The 20433-nt window shown below is 42.3% G+C and overlaps 1 protein-coding gene and 1 non-coding gene across 2 annotated transcripts; both read left to right on the top strand.

The window, feature by feature from the left end:
* Window positions 1-9205: 9205 nt before the first annotated feature.
* gtpbp4 (GTP binding protein 4) lies at window positions 9206-19197 on the top strand. Its single transcript, XM_029642524.2, has 18 exons — window positions 9206-9313; window positions 9620-9790; window positions 9880-9983; window positions 10084-10220; window positions 11008-11108; window positions 12277-12369; window positions 12700-12891; window positions 16106-16171; window positions 16306-16395; window positions 16495-16605; window positions 16787-16864; window positions 17015-17066; window positions 17189-17275; window positions 17318-17331; window positions 17568-17765; window positions 17867-17932; window positions 18036-18185; window positions 18454-19197. The coding sequence occupies exons 1-18, from the start codon at window positions 9266-9268 to the stop codon at window positions 18604-18606; spliced, it is 1911 nt and encodes a 636-aa protein (XP_029498384.1). The 5' UTR covers window positions 9206-9265; the 3' UTR covers window positions 18607-19197.
* On the top strand, window positions 13114-13295 carry LOC115114896 (small nucleolar RNA SNORA81). Its single transcript, XR_003861292.1, has one exon. It is a non-coding gene; the product is annotated as a small nucleolar RNA SNORA81 (small nucleolar RNA).
* Window positions 19198-20433: the final 1236 nt, after the last annotated feature.

Genomic DNA, 20433 nt, shown 5'->3' with positions numbered 1-20433 from the left:
TGCGAAATGCTTGTGTTTCTAGCTCCAACAGTGCAGTAATAATACCTAATATATGCAGTAATAATACCTTGTCTGCTTGAATCATTCAGGTTTAATATACTGTGTAGATGCAAACTGCCAGTGCTTTCTTCAATACTTTTCTATGGGACTCTAAAGTACTGGAGGCCTACTGTAATCTACAGTTGAAGTCGGAAGTTTACATACACCTTAGCCAAATACATTTAAACTCAGTTTTTCACCATTCCTGAATTTTAATCCTAGTAAAAATTCCCTGTCTTAGGTCAGTTAGGATCACCACTTTATTTTAAGAATGTGAAATGTCAGAATAATAGTAGAGAGAGTTATTTATTTAAGCTTTTATTTCATTCATCGGTCTATAAAAAGTGGTCAGATGAAGCAGATGCTAAACTACAGGACTGTTTTGCTATCACAGACTGGAACATGTTCTGGGATTCTTTCGGCGGCATTGGTGATTACACCACATCAGTCCCTGGCTTTATCAATAAGTGCATCGAGGACGTTGTCCCCACAGTGACTGTACGTACATACCCCAACCAGAAGCCATGGATTACAGGAAACATTCGCACTGAGCTAAAGGGAGAGCTTCCGCTTTCAAGGTGCAGGACTCTAACCCAGAAGCTTACAAGAAATCTTGCTATGCCCTGTGATGAACCATCAAACAGGCAAAGTGTCAATACAGGGCTAAGATTGAATCATACTACACTGGCCCCGATGCTCTTCAAATTTGACAGGGCTTGCAAACTATTAGAGACTACAAAGGGAAGCACAGCCGCGAGCTGCCCAGTGACACGAGCCTACCAGACGAGCTAAATCACTTCAAATCAAATTTATTTATATAGCCCTTCGTACATCAGCTGATATCTCAAAGTGCTGTACAGAAACCCAGCCTAAAACCCCAAACAGCAAGCAATGCAGGTGTAGAAGCACCGTGGCTAGGAAAAACTCCCTAGAAAGGCCAAAACCTAGGAAGAAACCTAGAGAGGAACCAGGCTATGTGGGGTGGCCAGTCCTCTTCTGGCTGTGCCGGGTGGAGATTATAACAGAACATGGCCAAGATGTTCAAATGTTCATAAATGACCAGCATGGTCCAATAATAATAAGGCAGAACAGTTGAAACTGGAGCAGCAGCACGGCCAGGTGGACTGGGGACAGCAAGGAGTCATCATGTCAGGTAGTCCTGAGGCATGGTCCTAGGTCTCAGGTCCTCCGAGAGAGAGAAAGAAAGAGAGAATTAGAGAGAGCACACTTAAATTCACACAGGACACCGAATAGGACAGGAGAAGTACTCCAGATATAACAAACTGACCCTAGCCCCCCGACACATAAACTACTGCAGCATAAATACTGGAGGGTGAGACAGGAGGGGTCAGGAGACACTGTGGCCCCATCTGAGGACACCCCCGGACAGGGCCAAACAGGAAGTATATAACCCCACCCACTTTGCCAAAGCACAGCCCCCACACCACTAGAGGGATATATTCAACCACCAACTGACCATCCTGAGACAAGGCTGAGTATAGCCCACAAAGATCTCCGCCACGGCACAACTCAAGGGGGGGGGGCAACCCAGACAGGATGATCACATCAGTGACTCAACCCACTCAGGTGACGCACCCCTCCCAGGGATGGTATGAGAGAGCCCCAGTAAGCCAGTGACTCAGCCCATGTAATAGGGATAGAGGCAGAGAATCCCAGTGGAAAGAGGGGAACCGGCCAGGCAGAGACAGCAAGGGCGGTTCGTTGCTCCAGAGCCTTTCCGTTCACCTTCCCAGTCCTGGGCCAGACTACACTCAATCATATGACCCACTGAAGAGATGAGTCTTCAGTAAAGACTTAAAGGTTGAGACCGAGTTTGCGTCTCTGACATGGGTAGGCAGACCGTTCCATAAAAATGGAGCTCTATAGGAGAAAGCCCTGCCTCCAGCTGTTTGTTTAGAAATTCTAGGGACAATTAGGAGACCTGCGTCTTGTGACCGTAGCGTACGTGTAGGTATGTACGGCAGGACCAAATCAGAGAGATAGGTAGGAGCAAGCCCATGGAATGCTTTGTAGGTTAGCAGTAAAACCTTGAAATCAGCCCTTGCTTTGACAGGAAGCCAGTGTAGGGAGGCTAGCACTGGAGTAATATGTTTTTTTTTTTGGTTCTAGTCAGGATTCTAAGCAGCCGTATTTAGCACTAACTGAAGTTTATTTAGTGCTTTAGCCGGAAAGTAGAGCATTGCAGTAATCTAACCTAGAAGTGACAAAAGCATTGATTAATTTTTCTGCATCATTTTTGTCCAGAAAGTTTCTGATTTTTGCAATGTTACGTAGATGGAAAAAAGCTGTCCTTGAAATGGTCTTGATATGTTCTTCAAAAGAGAGATCAGGGTCCAGAGTAACGCCGAGGTCCTTCACAGTTTTTTTTAGACAACTGTACAACCATTAAGATTAATTGTCAGATTCAACAGAAGATCTCTTTGTTTCTTGGGACCTAGAACAAGCATCTCTGTTTTGTCAGCCATCCACTTTCTTATGTCTGAAACACATGCTTCTAGCGAGGGCAATTTTGGGGCTTCACCATGTTTCATTGAAATGTACAGCTGTGTGTCATCCGCATAGCAGTGAAAGTTAACATTATGTTTTCGAATGACATCCCCAAGAGGTAAAATATATAGTGAAAACAATAGTGGTCCTAAAACGGAACCTTGAGCAACACCGAAATTTACAGTTGATTTGTCAGAGGACAAACCATTCACAGAGACGAACTGATATCTTTCCGACAGATAAGATCTAAACCAGGCCAGAACTTGTCTGTGTAGACCAATTTGGGTTTCCAATCTCTCCAAAAAATGTGGTGATCGATGGTATCAAAAGCAGCACTAAGGTCTAGGAGCACGAGGACAGATGCAGAGCCTCGGTCTGATGCCATTAAAAGGTCATTTACCACCTTCACAAGTGCAGTCTCAGTGCTATGATGGGGTCTAAAACCAGACTGAAGCATTTCGTATACATTTTTTGTCTGCAGGAAGGCAGTGAGTTGCTGCGCAACAGCCTTTTCTAAAAATGTTGAGAGGAATGGAGGATTCGATATAGGCCGATAGTTTTGAAAATATTTTCTGTGTCAAGGTTTGGCTTTTTCAAGAGAGGCTTTATTACTGCCATTTTTAGTGAGTTAGGTACACATCCGATGGATAGAGAGCCGTTTATTATGTTCAACATAGGAGGGCCAAGCACAGCAAGCAGCTCTTTCAGTATGCAGCTTGACGGTTTAGAGGCCATGATTATTTTCGTCATTGTGTCAAGAGATATAGTACTAAAACACTTGAGCTTCTCTCTTGATCCTAGGTCCTGGCAGAGTTGTGCAGACTCAGGACAACTGAGCTTTGAAGGAATACGCAGATTTATTGAGGAGTCCGTAATTTGCTTTCTAATAATCATGATCTTTTCCTCAAAGAAGTTCATGAATTTATCACTGCTAAAGTGAAAGCCATCCTCTCTTGGGGAATGCTGCTTTTTAGTTAGCTTTGCGACAGTATCAAAAAGGAATTTCGGATTGTTCTTATTTTCCTCAATTAAGTTAGAAAAATAGGATGATCGAGCAGCAGTAAGGGCTCTTCGGTACTGCACGGTACTGTCTTTCCAAGCTAGTCGGAAGACTTCCAGTTTGGTGTGGCGCCATTTCCGTTCCAATTTTCTGGAAGCTTGCTTCAGAGCTTGGGTATTTTCTGTGTACCAGGGAGCTAGTTTCTTATGAGAAATGTTTTTAGTTTTTAGGGGTGCAAACTGCATCTAGGGTATTGCGCAAGGTTAAATTGAGTTCCTCAGTTAGGTAGTTAACTGATTTTTGTCCTCTGGCATCCATGGGTAGACAGAGGAAATCTGGAAGGACATCAAGGAATCTTTGTGTTGTCTGTGAATTTATAGCACGACTTTTGATGTTCCTTGGTTGGGGTCTGAGCAGATTATTTGTTGCAATTGCAAACGTAATAAAATGGTGGTCCGATAGTCCAGGATTATGAGGAAAAACATCAGATCCACAACATTTATTCCATGGGACAAAACTAGGTCCAGAGTATGACTGTGACAGTGAGTGGGTCCAGAGACATGTTGGACAAAACCCACTGAGTCGATGATGGCTCCGAAAGCCTTTTGGAGAGGGTCTGTGGACTTTTCCATGTGAATATTAAAGTCACCAAAGATTAGAATATTATCTGCTATGACTACAAGGTCCAATAGGAATTCAGGGAACTCAATGAGGAATGCTGTATATGGCCCAGGAGGCCTGTAAACAGTAGCTATAAAAAGTGATTGAGTAGGCTGCATAGATTTCATGACTAGAAGCTCAAAAGACGAAAACGTCATTTTTCTTTTGTAAATTGAAATTTGCTATCGTAAATGTTAGCAACACCTCCGCCTTTGCGGGATGCACGGGGGATATGGTCTCTAGTGTAGCCAGGAGTTGAGGCCTCATTTAACACAGTAAATTCATCAGGCTTAAGCCATGTTTCAGTCAGGCCAATCACATCAAGATTATGATCAGTGATTAGTTCATTGACTATAATTGCCTTTGAAGTAAGGGATCTAACATTAAGTAGCCCTATTTTGAGATGTGAGGTATTATCTCTTTCAATAATGACAGGAATGGAGATCTTTATCCTAGTGAGATTGCTAAGGCGAACACCGCCATGTTTAGTTTTGCCCAACCTAGGTCGAGGCACAGACACGGTCTCAATGGTGATAGCTGAGCTGACTACACTGACTGTGCTAGTGGCAGACTCCACTATGCTGGCAGGCCTTTCCTACACATCCTTTCCTACACTGAAATTACCCTTGCCTAACGATTGCGTCTGAAGCTGGGCTTGTAGCACAGCTATCCTCGCCGTAAGGCGATCGTTCTCCTGTATATTATGAGTACAGCGACTGCAATTAGAAGGCATCATGTTAATGTTACTACTTAGCTTCGGCTGTTGGAGGTCCTGACTAACCATGTCCAGATAATGCGTCCGGAGTGAAAAAGTTGAGGGGAAAAAAAACCCAAAATATAAACGGTAATTAAAAAGTAAAAAACGTAAAGTTGTCAGGTAGCAAAATAGGTTGGCAACAAAACGCACAGCAGCACGTAAACAAGTCTGCAAGTTGTGACCGGAAATGACGTGTTCAAGCACCTGAACTCAATTTCACTTATATGCTCGTGTCGAGGTAAGCAACACTGAGGCATGCATGAGAGCATCAGCTGTTCCGGATGACTGTGTTATCACACTCTCCGTAGCCGACGTGAGTAAGACCTTTAAAGAGGTCAACATACACAAGGCTGCGGGGCCAGACGGATTACCAGGACGTGTGCTCTGGGCATGTGCTGACCAACTGGCAGCTGTCTTCACTGACATTTTCAACATGTCCCTGATTTAATCTCTAATATCAACATGTTTCAAGCAGACCACCATAGTCCCTGTGCCCAAGAACAAAGGCAACCTGCCTAAATGACTACAGACCCGTAGCACTCACGTCCGTAGCCATGAAGTGCTTTGAAAGGTTGGTAATGGCTCACATCAACACCATTATCCCAGAAACCCTATACCCACTCCAATTTGCATACCGCCCAAACAGATCCACAGATGATGCATTCTCTATTGCACTCCACACTACCCTTTCCCACCTGGACAAAAGGAACACTTATGTGAGAATGCTATTCATTGACTACAACTCAGCGTTCAACACCATAGTACCCTCAAAGCTCATCACTAAGCTAAGGATCCTGGGACTAAACACCTCCCTCTGCAACTGGATCCTGGACTTCCTGATGGGCCGCCCCCAAGTGGTGAGGGTAGGTAGCAACACATCTGCCACACTGATCCTCAAAACTGGAGCTCCCCAGGGGTGCGTGCTCAGTCCCCTCCTGTACTCCCTGTTCACCCATGACTGCATGACAAGGCACGACTCCAACACCATCATTAAGTTTGCAGACGACACAACAGTGGTAGGCCTGATCACCGACAACAATGAGACAGCCTATAGGGAGGAGGTCAGAGACCTGGCCGGGTGGTGCCAGAATAACAACCTATCCCTCAACGTAACCAAGACTAAGGAGATGATTGTGGACTACAGGAAAAGGAGGACCGAGCACGCCCCCATTCTCATCGACAGGGCTGTAGTGGAGCAGGTTGAGAGCTTCAAGTTCCTTGGTGTCCACATCAACAACAAACTAGAATGGTCCAAACACACCAAGACAGTCATGAAGAGGGCACGACAAAGCCTATTCCCCCTCAAGACCCTAAAAATATTTGGCATGGATCTTGAGATCCTCAAAAGGTTCTACAGCTGCAACGTCGAGAGCTTCCTGACTGGTTGCATGACTGCCTGGTACGGCAATTGTTCTGCCTCTGACCGCAAGGCACTACAGAGGGTAGTGCGTACGGCCCAGTACATCACTGGGGCAAAACTGCCTGCCATCCAGGACCTCTTCACCAGGCGGTGTCAGAGGAAGGCCCTAAAAATTGCCAAAGACCCCAGCCACCCCAGTCATAGACTGTTCTCTCTACTACCAGTACCGGAGTGCCAAGTCTATGACTAAAAGGCTTCTCAACAGTTTTTACCCCAAGTCAAAATGACCCCTTGAACAGGTACCTGGACTATTTGCATTGTGTGCGCCCCCCAACCCCTCTTTTTACGCTGCTGCTACTCTCTGTTTACTCTCTGTTTATCATATATGCATAATTACTTTAACTATACATTCATGTACATACTACCTCGATTGGGCCGACCAACCAGTGCTCCCGCACATTGGCTAACCGGGCTATCTGCATTGTGTCCTGCCACCCGCCACCCACCACCCGCCAACCCCTCTTTTACGTTACTGCTACTCTCTGTTCATTATATATGCATAGTCACTTTAACCATATCTACATGTACATACGACCTCAATCAGCCTGACTAACCAGTGTCTGTAAGTATCTTCGCTACTTTTATAGCCTCGCTACTGTATATAGCTGTTGTTTTATTTCTTTACCTACCTATTGTTCACCTAATACCTTTTTTGCACTATTGGTTAGAGCCTGTAAGTAAACATTTCACTGTAAGGTCTACACCTGTTTTATCCGGCGCACGTGACAAATACACTTTGATTTGATTTGATTTCATCACATTCACAGTGGTTCAGAAGTTTACATACACTCAATTAGTATTTGGTAACATTCTCTTTAAATTGTTTAACTTGCGTCAAACGTTTAGGGTAGCCTTCCACAAGCTTTGGCCCATTCCTCCTGACAGAGCTGGTGTAACTGCGTCAGGTTTGTAGGCATCCTTCCTAACATAATACCTTTTCAGTTCTGCCCACAAATGTTCCATAGGATTGAGGTCAGGGCTTTGTGATGGCCACTCCTATACCTTCTCTTTGTTTTCCTTAAGCCATTTTGCCACAACTTTGGAAATATGCTTGATGTCATTGTCCATTTGGAAGACCCATTTGCGACCAAGCTTTAACTTCCTGACTGATGTCTTGAGATATTGCTTCAATATATCATTTACATTTTACATTTAAGTCATTTAGCAGACGCTCTTATCCAGAGCGACTTACAAATTGGTGCGTTCACCTTAAGACATCCAGTGGAACAGCCACTTTACAATAGTGCATCTAACATAGTTTTCCTCCCTCATGGTGCCATCTATTTTTTGAAGTGCACCAGTCCCTCCTGCAGCAAAGCATCCCCACAACATGATGCTGCCACCCATGTGCTTCACGGTTGGGATGGTGTTCTTCGGCTTGCAAGCATCCCCGTTTTTCCTCCGAACATAACGATGGTCATTATGGCCAAACAGTTCTATTTTTGTTTCATCAGACCAGATGTTATTTCTCCAAAAAGTATGATATTTGTCCCCATGTGCAGTTGCAAACCGTAGTCTGGCTTTTTTATGGCGGTTTTGGAGCAGTGGCTTCTTCCTTGCTGAGCGGCCTTTCAGGTTATGTCGATACAGGAGTTGTTTTACTGTGGATATACTGTAGATACTTTTGTACCTGTTTCCTCCAACATCTTCACAAGGTCCTTTGCTGTTGTTCTGGGATTGATTTGCACTTTTCACACCAAAGTACATTCACCTCTAGGAGACAGAGATGATGGCTGCCTGGTTCCATGGTGTTTATACTTGCGTACTATTGTTTGTACAGATGAACGTGGTACCTTCAGGCGTTTGGAAATTGCTCCCAAGGATGAACCAGACTTGTGGAGGTCTACTATTTTCTTCTGAGGTCGTGGCTGATTTATTTGGATTTTTCCATGATGTCAAGCAAAGAGGCACTGAGTTTGAAGGTAGGCCTTGAAATACATCCACAGGTACACCTTCAATTGACTCAAATTATGTCAATTAGCCTATCAGAAGCTTCTAAAGCCATGACATCAACCATGACATCTAAAGCTGTTTAAAGGCACAGTCAATTTAGTGTATGTAAACTTCTGACCCACTGGAATTGTAATACAGTGAATTGTATTGTAAAAATGACTTGTGTCATGCACAAAGTAGATGTCCTAACCGACTTGCCAAAACTATAGTTTGTTAACAAGACATTTGAGGAGTGGTTGAAAAACAAGTTTTAATGACTCTAACCTAAGTGTATGTAAACTTTCGACTTCAACTGTACAGTGCCTTGCGAAAGTATTCGGCCCCCTTGAACTTTGCGACCTTTTCCCACATTTCAGGCTTCAAACATAAAGATATAAAACTGTATTTTTTTGTGAAGAATCAACAACAAGTGGGACACAATCAACACACAGGTGGATTGTATTTATCATCATTAGTCATTTAGGTCAACATTGGATCATTCAGAGATCCTCACTGAATTTCTGGAGAGAGTTTGCTGCACTGAAAGTAAAGGGGCTGAATAATTTTGCACGCCCAATTTTTCAGTTTTTGATTTGTTAAAAAAGTTTGAAATATCCAATAAATGTCGTTCCACTTCATGATTGTGCCCCACTTGTTGTTGATTCTTCACAAAAAAAATACAGTTTTATATCTTTATGTTTGAAGCCTGAAATGTGGCAAAAGGTCGCAAAGTTCAAGGGGGCCGAATACTTTCGCAAGGCACTGTATGTAATTTTTGCATCCCTGACTTCATATGAGCACTAGAGGGCAGTGTAAAGAAAAGCGAGGACATTTATTTTCTCACGTGGAGTACCTCTTGATATAACAGCTTCACTTCCTCATCTTTGTTGTTTCGATCCGGGTTGGGTCCTTTCCGCTTGCAGTCAGTGTCCGAACGTGTTCCGAAAAAATGGCACTTTATAATTTTAAGAAGATTATGGTGGTTCCCACCTCAAAGGTACGTTTTTACACGTTTTACAAGTTATTGATTTGTTTCTCCGGAAAATACCGACTCTAAATTACGAAAACGTGCTGTTTGTCTGGTTGGAATTAAATGTCTGCTTCTGGAGAGAGACACGTGTTGTGCTTGGGAAGGGAGAGAAGCCACGCATGACATTTATTTTGGGGTCAACAGTATACATACAAATGCGTGTCTAGCGATGTGAATAGTTTGTTATTGTAAAACACATAGTATTGACAAATACATTTTGTTTAAATTGACCTCATTCAATGTGCTGATTGCCGTTCCCAATTTATTTCACAGGAATTCATTGACATCACTTTATCGAAAACCCAAAGGAAGACTCCGACAGTAGTACACAAGCATTATCAAATTCACCGCATCAGGCATTTCTACATGCGCAAGGTGAAATTCACCCAACAGAACTATCATGATCGGCTCTCCCAGATTTTGACAGACTTTCCCAAATTGGACGTAAGTAATGTTATTGCTTTGAAAGTCTTGTCATATTCAGACACTACCAAGTTCCACTTTGTGCTAATGAATAATATGGTCTTCCACAGGATATCCATCCTTTCTATGCAGATTTGATGAATGTCTTGTATGACAAAGACCATTACAAGTTGGCTTTGGGACAGATCAACATCGCAAAGAATTTGATTGACAAGTATGACGCTTACTCTTCCCACTTTTTTTGTTGTTGCTTACACTGATCATATATGTTGGTCAATTTGGAGTGGTCCCACTCAAATGTGTTCTTGTTGCAGTGTTTCCAAAGACTATGTTCGACTGATGAAGTATGGTGATTCCCTGTACCGCTGTAAACAATTGAAGCGCGCTGCTCTGGGTCGGATGTGCACCATCATGAAGCGACAGAAGCAAAGCTTGGAATACCTGGAACAAGGTGATCTTTTAGTTATTTACTTTGTTTGATGAAAGGCAAAGTATGCTGTTAGATTTGCGTCAATTCGAATCTGGTATCAGGATAAATATGACAATTAGTCACAGATTGTATACTATGTATTTTTTATTAGCTAAGCAGTAAGTGGTAAATGCAATTTTTTTGTCCCACCTCGCAGGGCAAACAGAGAACTGACTTGTTCTTGACAAAGATATTATAAATATACCCTGACAGAAAAAGTTCCTGCTTCCAAGCTGGCCTGTCAGAGTAGAGACTGGGCGTGGTTTAAACTCACCCAGCCTATCGTTGATTGTTGTCGTACGAGCTGGTACTAGCCCCCGGGCGCTCCAGTTGATAGATGTAACTTGCTGTGTCGAGTATCTATGCGCTCATGCTCGATACCTGGCTCCTGTTATCTAACTGTTCTCGCAACACTACGTTCTGAATGTGCCACCCCCCCAACTCATTGCACAGTTCCTGTCTTCATGTTATTCTGTATTTTTCCATCATGAGAAAGGCCCATGGCCCTGAAACTGTTAACAATGTTTCAAGTCAGCTATGTTGCAAAACACATACATACATCCACACAAGCCAACAGCAAATCAAATCAAATTTTATTTGTCACATACACATGGTTAGCAGATAATATTCAATCACATATATGGTAACTGGCTATAGTGCATAACACAGAATCCTCATAATGCATGCCTGTAAATGGCTCCGGTGTACATATACTAAAGACATTAGCCTCCAGCTGTCATTGTTTTACATTTTGTTATTGTTTTTACAGTGCGCCAGCATCTTTCCCGTTTACCAACGATTGATCCCAACACTCGAACTCTACTGCTTTGTGGATATCCTAATGTGGGCAAGTCTAGTTTCATCAACAAGGTATGCATTCCTGTTATTCTTTGTCAGTTCAATGGTTGGTAGAACCTTTAGTGTCCAAATAAAATTGTATTGCTCACATGCACAGAATACACCAGGTGTAGACGAAATGCTTACTTTTACGAGCCCATTCCCAACAATGCAGATTTAACTCAAGACAATTATTTGCCAAATAAAAAAAGCCAATGGTAACACAAAAACAAAAACAAGGCTATATTCAAAGAGTACCAGTGCAGAGGTGCAAGGTAATTGAGGTAATACTGTATGTACATGTAGTTAGGGGTAAAAGTGACTAGGCAATCCGGATATATAATTACCAGAGTAGCAGCAGCATGTTTGTGTTGTAGTTTTAATGTATGTGTGGGTAGAGTCTAGTGAGTGTGCATAGAGCCAGTGCAAGAGAGTCTGTGCAAAACAATTAAGATGAATAACTAATAACGGGGTCATTGTAAATCATCTGGGTAGCCAATCGATTAACTGTTCGGCAGTCTGATGGCAGGAGCCTTTTGGTCCCAGACTTGGTGCTCCGGTACCACTTGCCGTGCAGTAGCAGAGAGAACAGTCTCTGACCTGGGGCTTGGAGTCTGACTATTTTTAGGGCCTAACTCTGACATCGCCTGGTATATAAGGCCTGTATTTGTCCTATATACCAGCCCCCGTCCCCGCATGAGGCCTTTTGGTAGGCTGTCATTGTAAATAATAATTTGTTCTTAACTGACTTGCCTAGTTAAAGGCTAAATAAAAAATGTGGTCCTGGGTGGCAGGGAGTTCAGCCCCAGTTATGTACTGGGCCTCATGCACTACCCTCTGTAGTGCCAAGCAGTTGCCATACCAAGCGGTGATGCAGCCAGTCAAGATGCTCTCAATGGTGCAGCTGTAGAACTTTGAGGATCTGATGGCCAATGCCAAATCCATTAGTTCTGTGTATTTTTAAATAAAGTTTAAGCACCCATTGTTAGAGGCATTGCTGCATGATGTATCAATCTTAGTCGGGTTGTTGTAAATCATGTTGTGACTGGCTTCCCTGGTAAAATAAAGGCAAATAGAAATAAATGGGTTGAGGTTCATTTTGAACATCCTGGTACATATGCAGAACGTGGATAAAATGGTCATACAAAACATTTTAGTAGTGTGAGAAAAGAGTTCAGCTTTGTCAACATGTCTTCCCCAGGTCACCAGAGCTGATGTTGAAGTCCAGCCCTACGCCTTCACCACCAAGTCCTTGTTCGTCGGCCACATGGATTACAAATACCTTCGTTGGCAGGTAAGATGGCTTTAATGCACTTACACGCCAGCTATCTCTACCTGGAATAGATTGGAACAGTTAAATATTTGATATTCATACACTTTTCCACCAGATTGTACTTGGTAGGAAAATAGATCACAACACAGATACATCAAGTACCCTTTGTAGGTCTGTGATGAGAAATCATGCACCACACTGAACATGTTATGGATAACCCCTACCACAATATCTGAGACTGTCAATAAAGTACTCGAGGTAGTGTTAGTTTCTCTCTCAATCACGAGTTGTCGAGTACGATTAACACCTGGACCATTTAATGTGTATTGCTAACTCCATATGTGGCCGCAGGTGGTTGACACCCCAGGGATCTTGGACCACCCTTTGGAGGAGAGGAACACCATTGAGATGCAGGCTATCACAGCCCTGGCCCATCTGCGTTCTGCCGTGCTCTACGTGATGGACGTCTCCGAGCAGTGTGGCCAAACCCTGGAGCAGCAGCTCGAGCTCTTCAACAACATCCGGCCCCTCTTTGCCAACAAGGTCAGAGGTCACGTTATGGAGGCACCATTGATTACTTTTTAAGACTGCATCACAAATGACACACCCTTTTATAGTGCATTACTGTCCTATGGACCCTGGTCAAAGGTAGTGGATTGTATAAGGAATAGGGTGCCTATTCAGACCATGTTTAATGGAAGCAGCATTGTCGATAGTTGTAAGTTTGTGAGTTAGTCAACAGCTTGGTCAAAAGTCAAAACCTTTCCCTTCTTTTAAAGCACCCTGCTTAAATTGTGGGGGTGAAGCCTCCGGGCTTGGCTCTTGCGGCCATGTAAGCATGGGTACACCAAGGAAGGATAGAAAAGGCCCAGAGTCGCAAGTGAGGCTAGGACGGACCTCTTTCTTAATGTCCAGTGTCCTTTGTCTCAAGGCTCTGTGCTACATTATTTCTCTGAAATGAGCAAGGCATGTCAAAAAAACAAAAAAAAATTTAGACCCCTATAGAATTCTGGAATGCTGCTTTAGATTACTGATTAGTAATTTAAGATAAAACTAATTTTCTCACACAGCTCAAAAACAAATGACAAGTTAACTTAGTTTTAAAGAACACAGCCTCTTATTTAATGACACCACATTCATGTCAATAGGAATAACACTAATTTTGTCTTCCATTGAGTAAAGACACTATCAGAAAACGATTAACACTCAACACAACAAAACATCTTAGAGTATTTCAATTGTAGTAAATCTGACTAAATTACTCACTCAAAATGTACCACGTTTAATATATTATACTTATAAATATTATTTTCATATAAATCAAAATATGATCTGAAATGTGGCCAGAGGACAATTCAGAAGTATTTCAAACCCGACACAGAGTAGGCTATTTGATTGACATCTATTCTTACTTCTGTAACATTGTAAAAATGCAGACAACTATTCATTTTCACACAAAAAAATGTAGGTAACCCTTCAATAAGATTTAGTACAAACCAGGCCTGACACAAAATGTAGGTAACCTCAATAAGATTTAGTACAAACCAGGCCTGACACAAAATGTAGGTAACCTCAATAAGATTTAGTACAAACCAGGCCTGACACAAAATGTAGGTAACCTCAATAAGATTTAGTACAGACCAGGCATGACACAAAATGTAGGTAACCTCTCAATAAGATTTAGTACAGACCAGGCCTGACACAAAATATAGAAATAGTAGCCTACTTGGACAACAATTCAGTGAATGCAACAAGAATTATTCAATATTATTATTTTTTTAACCTTTATTTATTTAACTTGGCAAGTCAGTTAAGAACAAATTCTTATTTACGTTGACGGCCAAACGCGGACGACACTTGGCCAGTTGTGCGTCGCCCTATGGGACTCCCAATCACGGCCTGATGTGATTTACCCTGGATTTGAACCAGGGACTAGTGACGCCTCTTGCACTGAGACACAGTGCCTAAGAACGCCGCGCCACTCAGGAGCTGCCAGATGGAGACAGATAAAGAGAGAAGATACAAAACACAACGAACTGTTCATAGACAATAAAAGATTTGTAGGACATTCATATTTCACATGGTCACTTTAGTGTTTTCATTTAGCCTAGAACGTCATGGAACTTCTGGAAGCACGGCCCCATAGAGCACCCAAAGGAGGTTTCTACACATCCCCCACTCTTTACACTGCGTCCACTCTGGATGCACACCACACACCCTCTTGCACCCTTCAAAGTTAACCTGCTTTCAAATGAGTTACAACTCGATCCACAAGTCCCTGGTTCCACACTCTTGGCTCCTCACTTTCTACAATATCACAAAGGGAATGCCTTCAGGGACCAGCACCTGCGGTTTCTGGGAAGGGACCTTTGCAGGGTCCCCCACACAATGTACGCATTTCTGATGGCAATGTTGAGCATCCCCCAAATCGCATACTTCCACCATTTTCTGCCTCTGTCCCCAACATTGTAATAGCTCCTCAGTTGGTCTAGATGATCAACCCCTAGAGGAACAGCGTAACGGAGGGAGAGGAGTAACAGATAAGATAATTGTGGTCAATTGTCCACCGGTCTAAAGTCCATTGCACGTGTTTCTTTGCCCAAGCAAGTTTCTTCTTCTTATTGATGTCCTTAAGTAGTAGTTTCTTTGCCACAGTTTGACCATGAAGGCCTGATTCATGCAGTCTATGAATATATCCTCCTAGCAAACATGACAAACCATAAACTAATCCCAACAGATAAACACATTACTCTAGCCTTTGTTTCGGTGGCTAATTATATAGTTGTCTGTACTGCTAGTTAGGGAAAGTGACAGCTGAGGTTCTTGTCTGACAGACTAACTATACTGAACAAAAATATAAACGCAAAATGCAACAATTTCAACAATTTTACTGAGTCACCGTTCACAGAAGAAAATCAGTCAATTGAAATTGCCCTAATCTAGTGGATAATGGATTTCACATTACTGGGCAAGGGCAACAGTTCTCTGGCAACAGCTCTGGTGGACATTCCTGCTGTCAGCATGCCAATTTTACACTCCCCCAACTGCACATTTAAGTGGCCTTTTATTATCCCCAGCACAAGGTGCACTTGTGTAATGATCATGCTGTTTAATTAGCTTCTTGATATGCCACACCTGTCATGTCGATGGATTATCTTGGCAAAGGAGACATTTTCACTAACAGGGATGTAAACAAATTTGTGAATATCATTTGAGATAAATCAGCTCATGAAACATGGGACCAACACTTTACATGTTGCGTTTTATAATTTTGTTCAGTATAGTTAGCCAGCTACCTATAGCAAGCATCTTGGGCCGTTTCCACATCGGTAGAAACAAGATAATGAGTTAGCTGACTATATACAGCTAAACCCTGCAACTTGAGCCCGAGAGCAATCATTTGAGCACCACTGTTGATGTGTCTGCCTGTACCAACCAAGTTATGATGACAGGACTTGCTCATCTGAGAGCTATTCCCCAAGTTTCACAGCATCCAACATCGACAACACCAAACATCTGCTGTTTACTTATTTCACTCACCTCAACATCGCTTTTCAAAGTGCAAGGACTGGTCCGAATCCGTATCACCAACCAACATAGATACAGCCTCTTTCACAGTGAAAAGTCGTGTCCACTTCTGTGCTGTCATTTTGAGTAGTGTTTTTTTTTGTTTTTTAACGTTAAAGTCAAATGACGGCGTTCCCCGTTTCTGGTTTCACGCAAATATGATAATGTTATTGTATTTTGTTCCCTTTAGCCTTTGCTCATTGTGGCAAACAAGTGTGATGTCAAGAAGATCAGTGAACTCACTGAAGAAGACCAGGTTCGTAGTTTTTTTTCATGTTCGTTAATATATTCTCTATCTTTACTTTGGCTGTATTTTTCGCCCCAGTTTACTTTGTCATCCTCTTCCAAGATGGGACTTGCTTATCAGGGTTTCCTACTTTGTTTCCTCAGAAAATCTTTGCTGACCTTACTGCAGAGGGCATCTCTGTCATTGAAACCAGCACTTTGACTGAAGAGGGAGTGATGACTGTGAAAACAGAAGTGAGGAGTCTAGTCCACTCTTCTGATTACTAACAATTTGCTAGTAGCACATTTTTCAAAATGTTCTACAAATAACTAATATATTCTCTTCGATTTCAGGCATGTGACAAACTTCTGGCCCATCGTGTCGACGGCAAAATGAAGGGCAAGAAGGTGCATGATGTGCTCAACAGATTGCATTTAGCAGTGCCTGCAAAGAGGGACGAGAAGGTAGGCTAAACACTGTACTCTGGATGTGTCCGTCTTTCCACACTTCATTGTTTGCCCAAGTTAAACATGTTTGCAAGTCATAAGCATGATTTTGGTCATGTTAAAACAAAAAATGTAATGGTTTATATACATTTTGAATGTGAACAGGTGAAATTGAGTTGTCCTGTTTTCTCAACACTAGGCGAGACCACCGTTCATTCCGGAGGGAGCCAGGATTGGCAGGAAAACAATGGAGGTGGATGCACCCAAACGCAAAACGGTAGAGCCATACTAATAATAGTAACAGTTGTGGAAGGATTATCTTGGAAGAGCCTTGGATGTAATCCGTGTGGGTTATGTTGTGGTAAAGATCTAGCTGTGTTACTAAGTATTATTTCACGAATGGCCAATTTCCATCATTGATTTACAGGAGAGAGACCTGGAGGTGGAGATGGGAGATGATTATATCCTGGACCTACAGAGTATGTATATTGACGCTGTCATCAACTTTATCAAAAGCTTGTCTGAAAGGATATTGTGTACATGGTTATCAGCAAACTTATTTGGTCCATTTTCTCTAATACTTGATGTTTCCTCTTTTCAGAATATTGGGATCTGATGAATCAAGATGAGAAATATGATGTGATTCCTGAAATATGGGAGGGTCACAACATTGCAGATTATATCGACCTTAAATGGGGGCCTTTCTATTCATTCTAATTCTATGCCACCTCTGATATCATGAAGGTGAGTGGGGGGTGAAACCACTGATCTTGGTGACCATAGTTATTGTTGATCGGTATGGATAGGATGGACAGCTCTGCCACTATAGCCGACAACATGGACTGAAAAGCGATAATTGACAGGAATGGAAATGCCTCTAGTGATTTCATGGAATCATAGACTTAAATGGGGATGCCTTTTCTATTCATTCTAATTCTATGGCCGCCACCTCTCCTAACATCTCTCTCATGCCCATACAGAACCTGGAGGATCTGGAGAAGGAGGAGGAGCTGAAGGTGAAGGCAGGGGAGTACGAGACTGATGAGGAGAGCGAGGACGAGGAGATGCAGGAGATCCGTCAGCTGGCCAAACAGATCAGAGAGAAGAGGAAGCTGAAGATTGTTTGCTCCAAAGACAAGGATGTGCACGGCCCCAGACTACCCAGAACTGTCAAGAAGGTGACATGGACATCTTGTTTATATGCATAGAACTTTTAAAGTTAATCTTGTTTTATTTTCGGTCTTACTAATCACTGGGCCAAAATGTTAAACATTTACAGGTTGAAAGAAAAACCCTGGAGAAGGAAATGGGAGACCTTGGTCTGGACATGACTGGCAAAGATGACGTAAGTTGTTTTTCATTTAGTTCTGTGTATGTCAAGTACAATGTCTTAATACAAGCTACAGACCGGATACTATATTCACACATTGCTGTTGATGTCCTTTCAGAGCCACTATGCAGTGAATGCCCGTAGATCCCGGAGCGTTGGCGTTGCCAAGAAGCGGAAGCGTGAGGCGTCTGTCGTTCCCACCTCTCGAACCCGCAGTCAGAGTGCCTCTCGTCCTCCACGCGACCAATCTGGTGTTCGCGATCCTAAGGTATGTGGTGTAGGCTACGCTAGATCTTCCTGTCATCCTGTGAAATGGTTTGTGTTAAAAATATGCACAATGCATATTGGGGAAGTGTTAGTCCCTTGGCTTAAAGAAACATATGCTTTTGGAGATGTTATGAAGATTAAGTTTGTCTGAAGTGGAACCCTATTATTGGCCCTGGTCAAAGTAGTGCTCTATATATGAATAAGAGTTCCATTTGGGACGCAACCTGTGTTTTGCTGAGGATTTACTGAAAGTATGTTTTCCTGTATAGATGGCGAAACAGGCCAAGAAGTTGATGAAGAACCAACAGAAGGACATGAACCGCCAGGGGAAGAAGGGAGAGGCAGACAGACATGTATTTGACCTCAAGCCAAAACATCTTTTCTCTGGCAAGAGGAAGTCCGGAACCAACGATCACAGATAAAGGCATTGATCGATGCGGTTTACTTTTTAGTCCAGCTTCTGTCTCAATTGTATACATTTTCCTCTGGAGTAAAACTGAACATAATTCAGGAACCGCAAACATTTATTATCGTTCATTATATTGAGGTATTGAGTGACACGGACGTGTCGTTCCTGGTTTTGAAAAGCTGTCGCTGTGCAGTGGAGCACAAACATAAAATCTGACAAGGTATCAGCAAGCAATGAGATGTTGGTGGATTTTAGTGGTAGTTCAACTTGTCACTTATGTGAACACCCACAGTCATAGCTTCCAATTGCTGTGGCCACCAATTGTTATACGAAAAAGGCTCAAATAGCATTCGAGTAAAGTGTACTTTAATTGTAAACTTTCATTGGAACATCTTGCCTTAACTCCTGGAATTTAAAACAGTGTATTTCTTTGGTGTCACTAGAAACATAAATAACATGAAGCTGCATGCACCGTAACAGTTAACCTCTCACTCAATGTGAGTTTCTTCTACAGTGTACACTGAAGTGGGGGAACTGATTAAATGCTAAATTGACATTTGTCTCTGTGATGCTTTATTAAAATCAAATATACTGAATACTTTAATATTGATCTTGTCCTGCCTGTTTATTAAATAGTGTGATCGAAAGATATAATAAATGATGTACCCGTTCAGGAAATGTTAGGAAACTCGAAAATATTGTGTGGTGCACTCAATAGGCCTGCTCAAAGTGGGATGTTTAAATCATAGCTTGGTCAACAACGAGAATCAGAGATCTGTATATAATGACCAGATGCTCATGTCTCCATCCTAACAATGAGGTTGTTTGTTTATCTGGCTGGTTTATCCCGGTGGGAGGAGTTTGGATCGGGTGAGCCAGGTGCCCTGCTCTGGCCAAGTCTGCTAAAAACAAAAGTGAGAAAGAATCATGCGGAGTGATGAGTAGGATTCTGTTTTCACATAAAACACACAAACTAGTGCTGAGCGATTAGTGCTTTTTGAGATGGGTTTCAATGATGAAAAATGATTCTACAAGGCAGAGTAAAAGTTAATACACATGTCCCATGATGGTAGACTGCCCATGACTACTTATCACTTATTAACCATTGGTTATTCACATTACTTTAGGCCTGTTTTAATAAAATATTACATTTGTTTTATTTGACTATTCCAAGTCATCTGATCTCTATAGAGCTGCTGTCTGATGAAATCACATGTTGTAGTTCTAAGTAAGGTTTACTATGACTGAATACCAATACCTTGCAAAGCAACTGCTCTATGTATCCCCTCTTGATCACACAAAAAGAAACAGACCGGACAAGTAGCTGCACAATGGATTATGGTTATTGTAGTTAATTATCATGTTTTCTGCGCTGACCTATGTAGAACATTGGCCAGTTCTAAACAAAAATATAGATGCAACATGTAAAGTGTTGGTCCCATGTTTCAAGAGCTGAAACAAAAGATTACAGAAATGTTCCATGCACACATTTGTTTACATCCCTTCGTGAGCATTTCTCCTTTGCCAAGATCGTCCATCCACCTGACAGGTGTGACATATCAAGAAGCTGATTAAACAGCATGATCATTACACAGGTCCACCTTGTGCTGGGGACAATAAAAGGCCCCGAAAATGTACAGTTTTGTCACAACACAATGCTACAGATGTCTCAAGTTTTGAGGGAGCGTTCAATTGGTATGCTGACTGCAGGAATGTCCACCAGATCTGTTGCCAGAGAATTGAATGTTCACTTCTCTACCATAAGCCATAAATGTTGTTTTAGAGAATTTGGCAGTACTTCCAACCGACCTCACAACCGCAGACCACGTGTATGGTGTCG

Source organism: Oncorhynchus nerka, linkage group LG9b (genome assembly GCF_034236695.1).
Source record: "Oncorhynchus nerka isolate Pitt River linkage group LG9b, Oner_Uvic_2.0, whole genome shotgun sequence".
Lineage (NCBI taxonomy): Eukaryota > Metazoa > Chordata > Actinopteri > Salmoniformes > Salmonidae > Oncorhynchus > Oncorhynchus nerka.
This window is presented reverse-complemented; position numbering and strand designations above follow the sequence as displayed.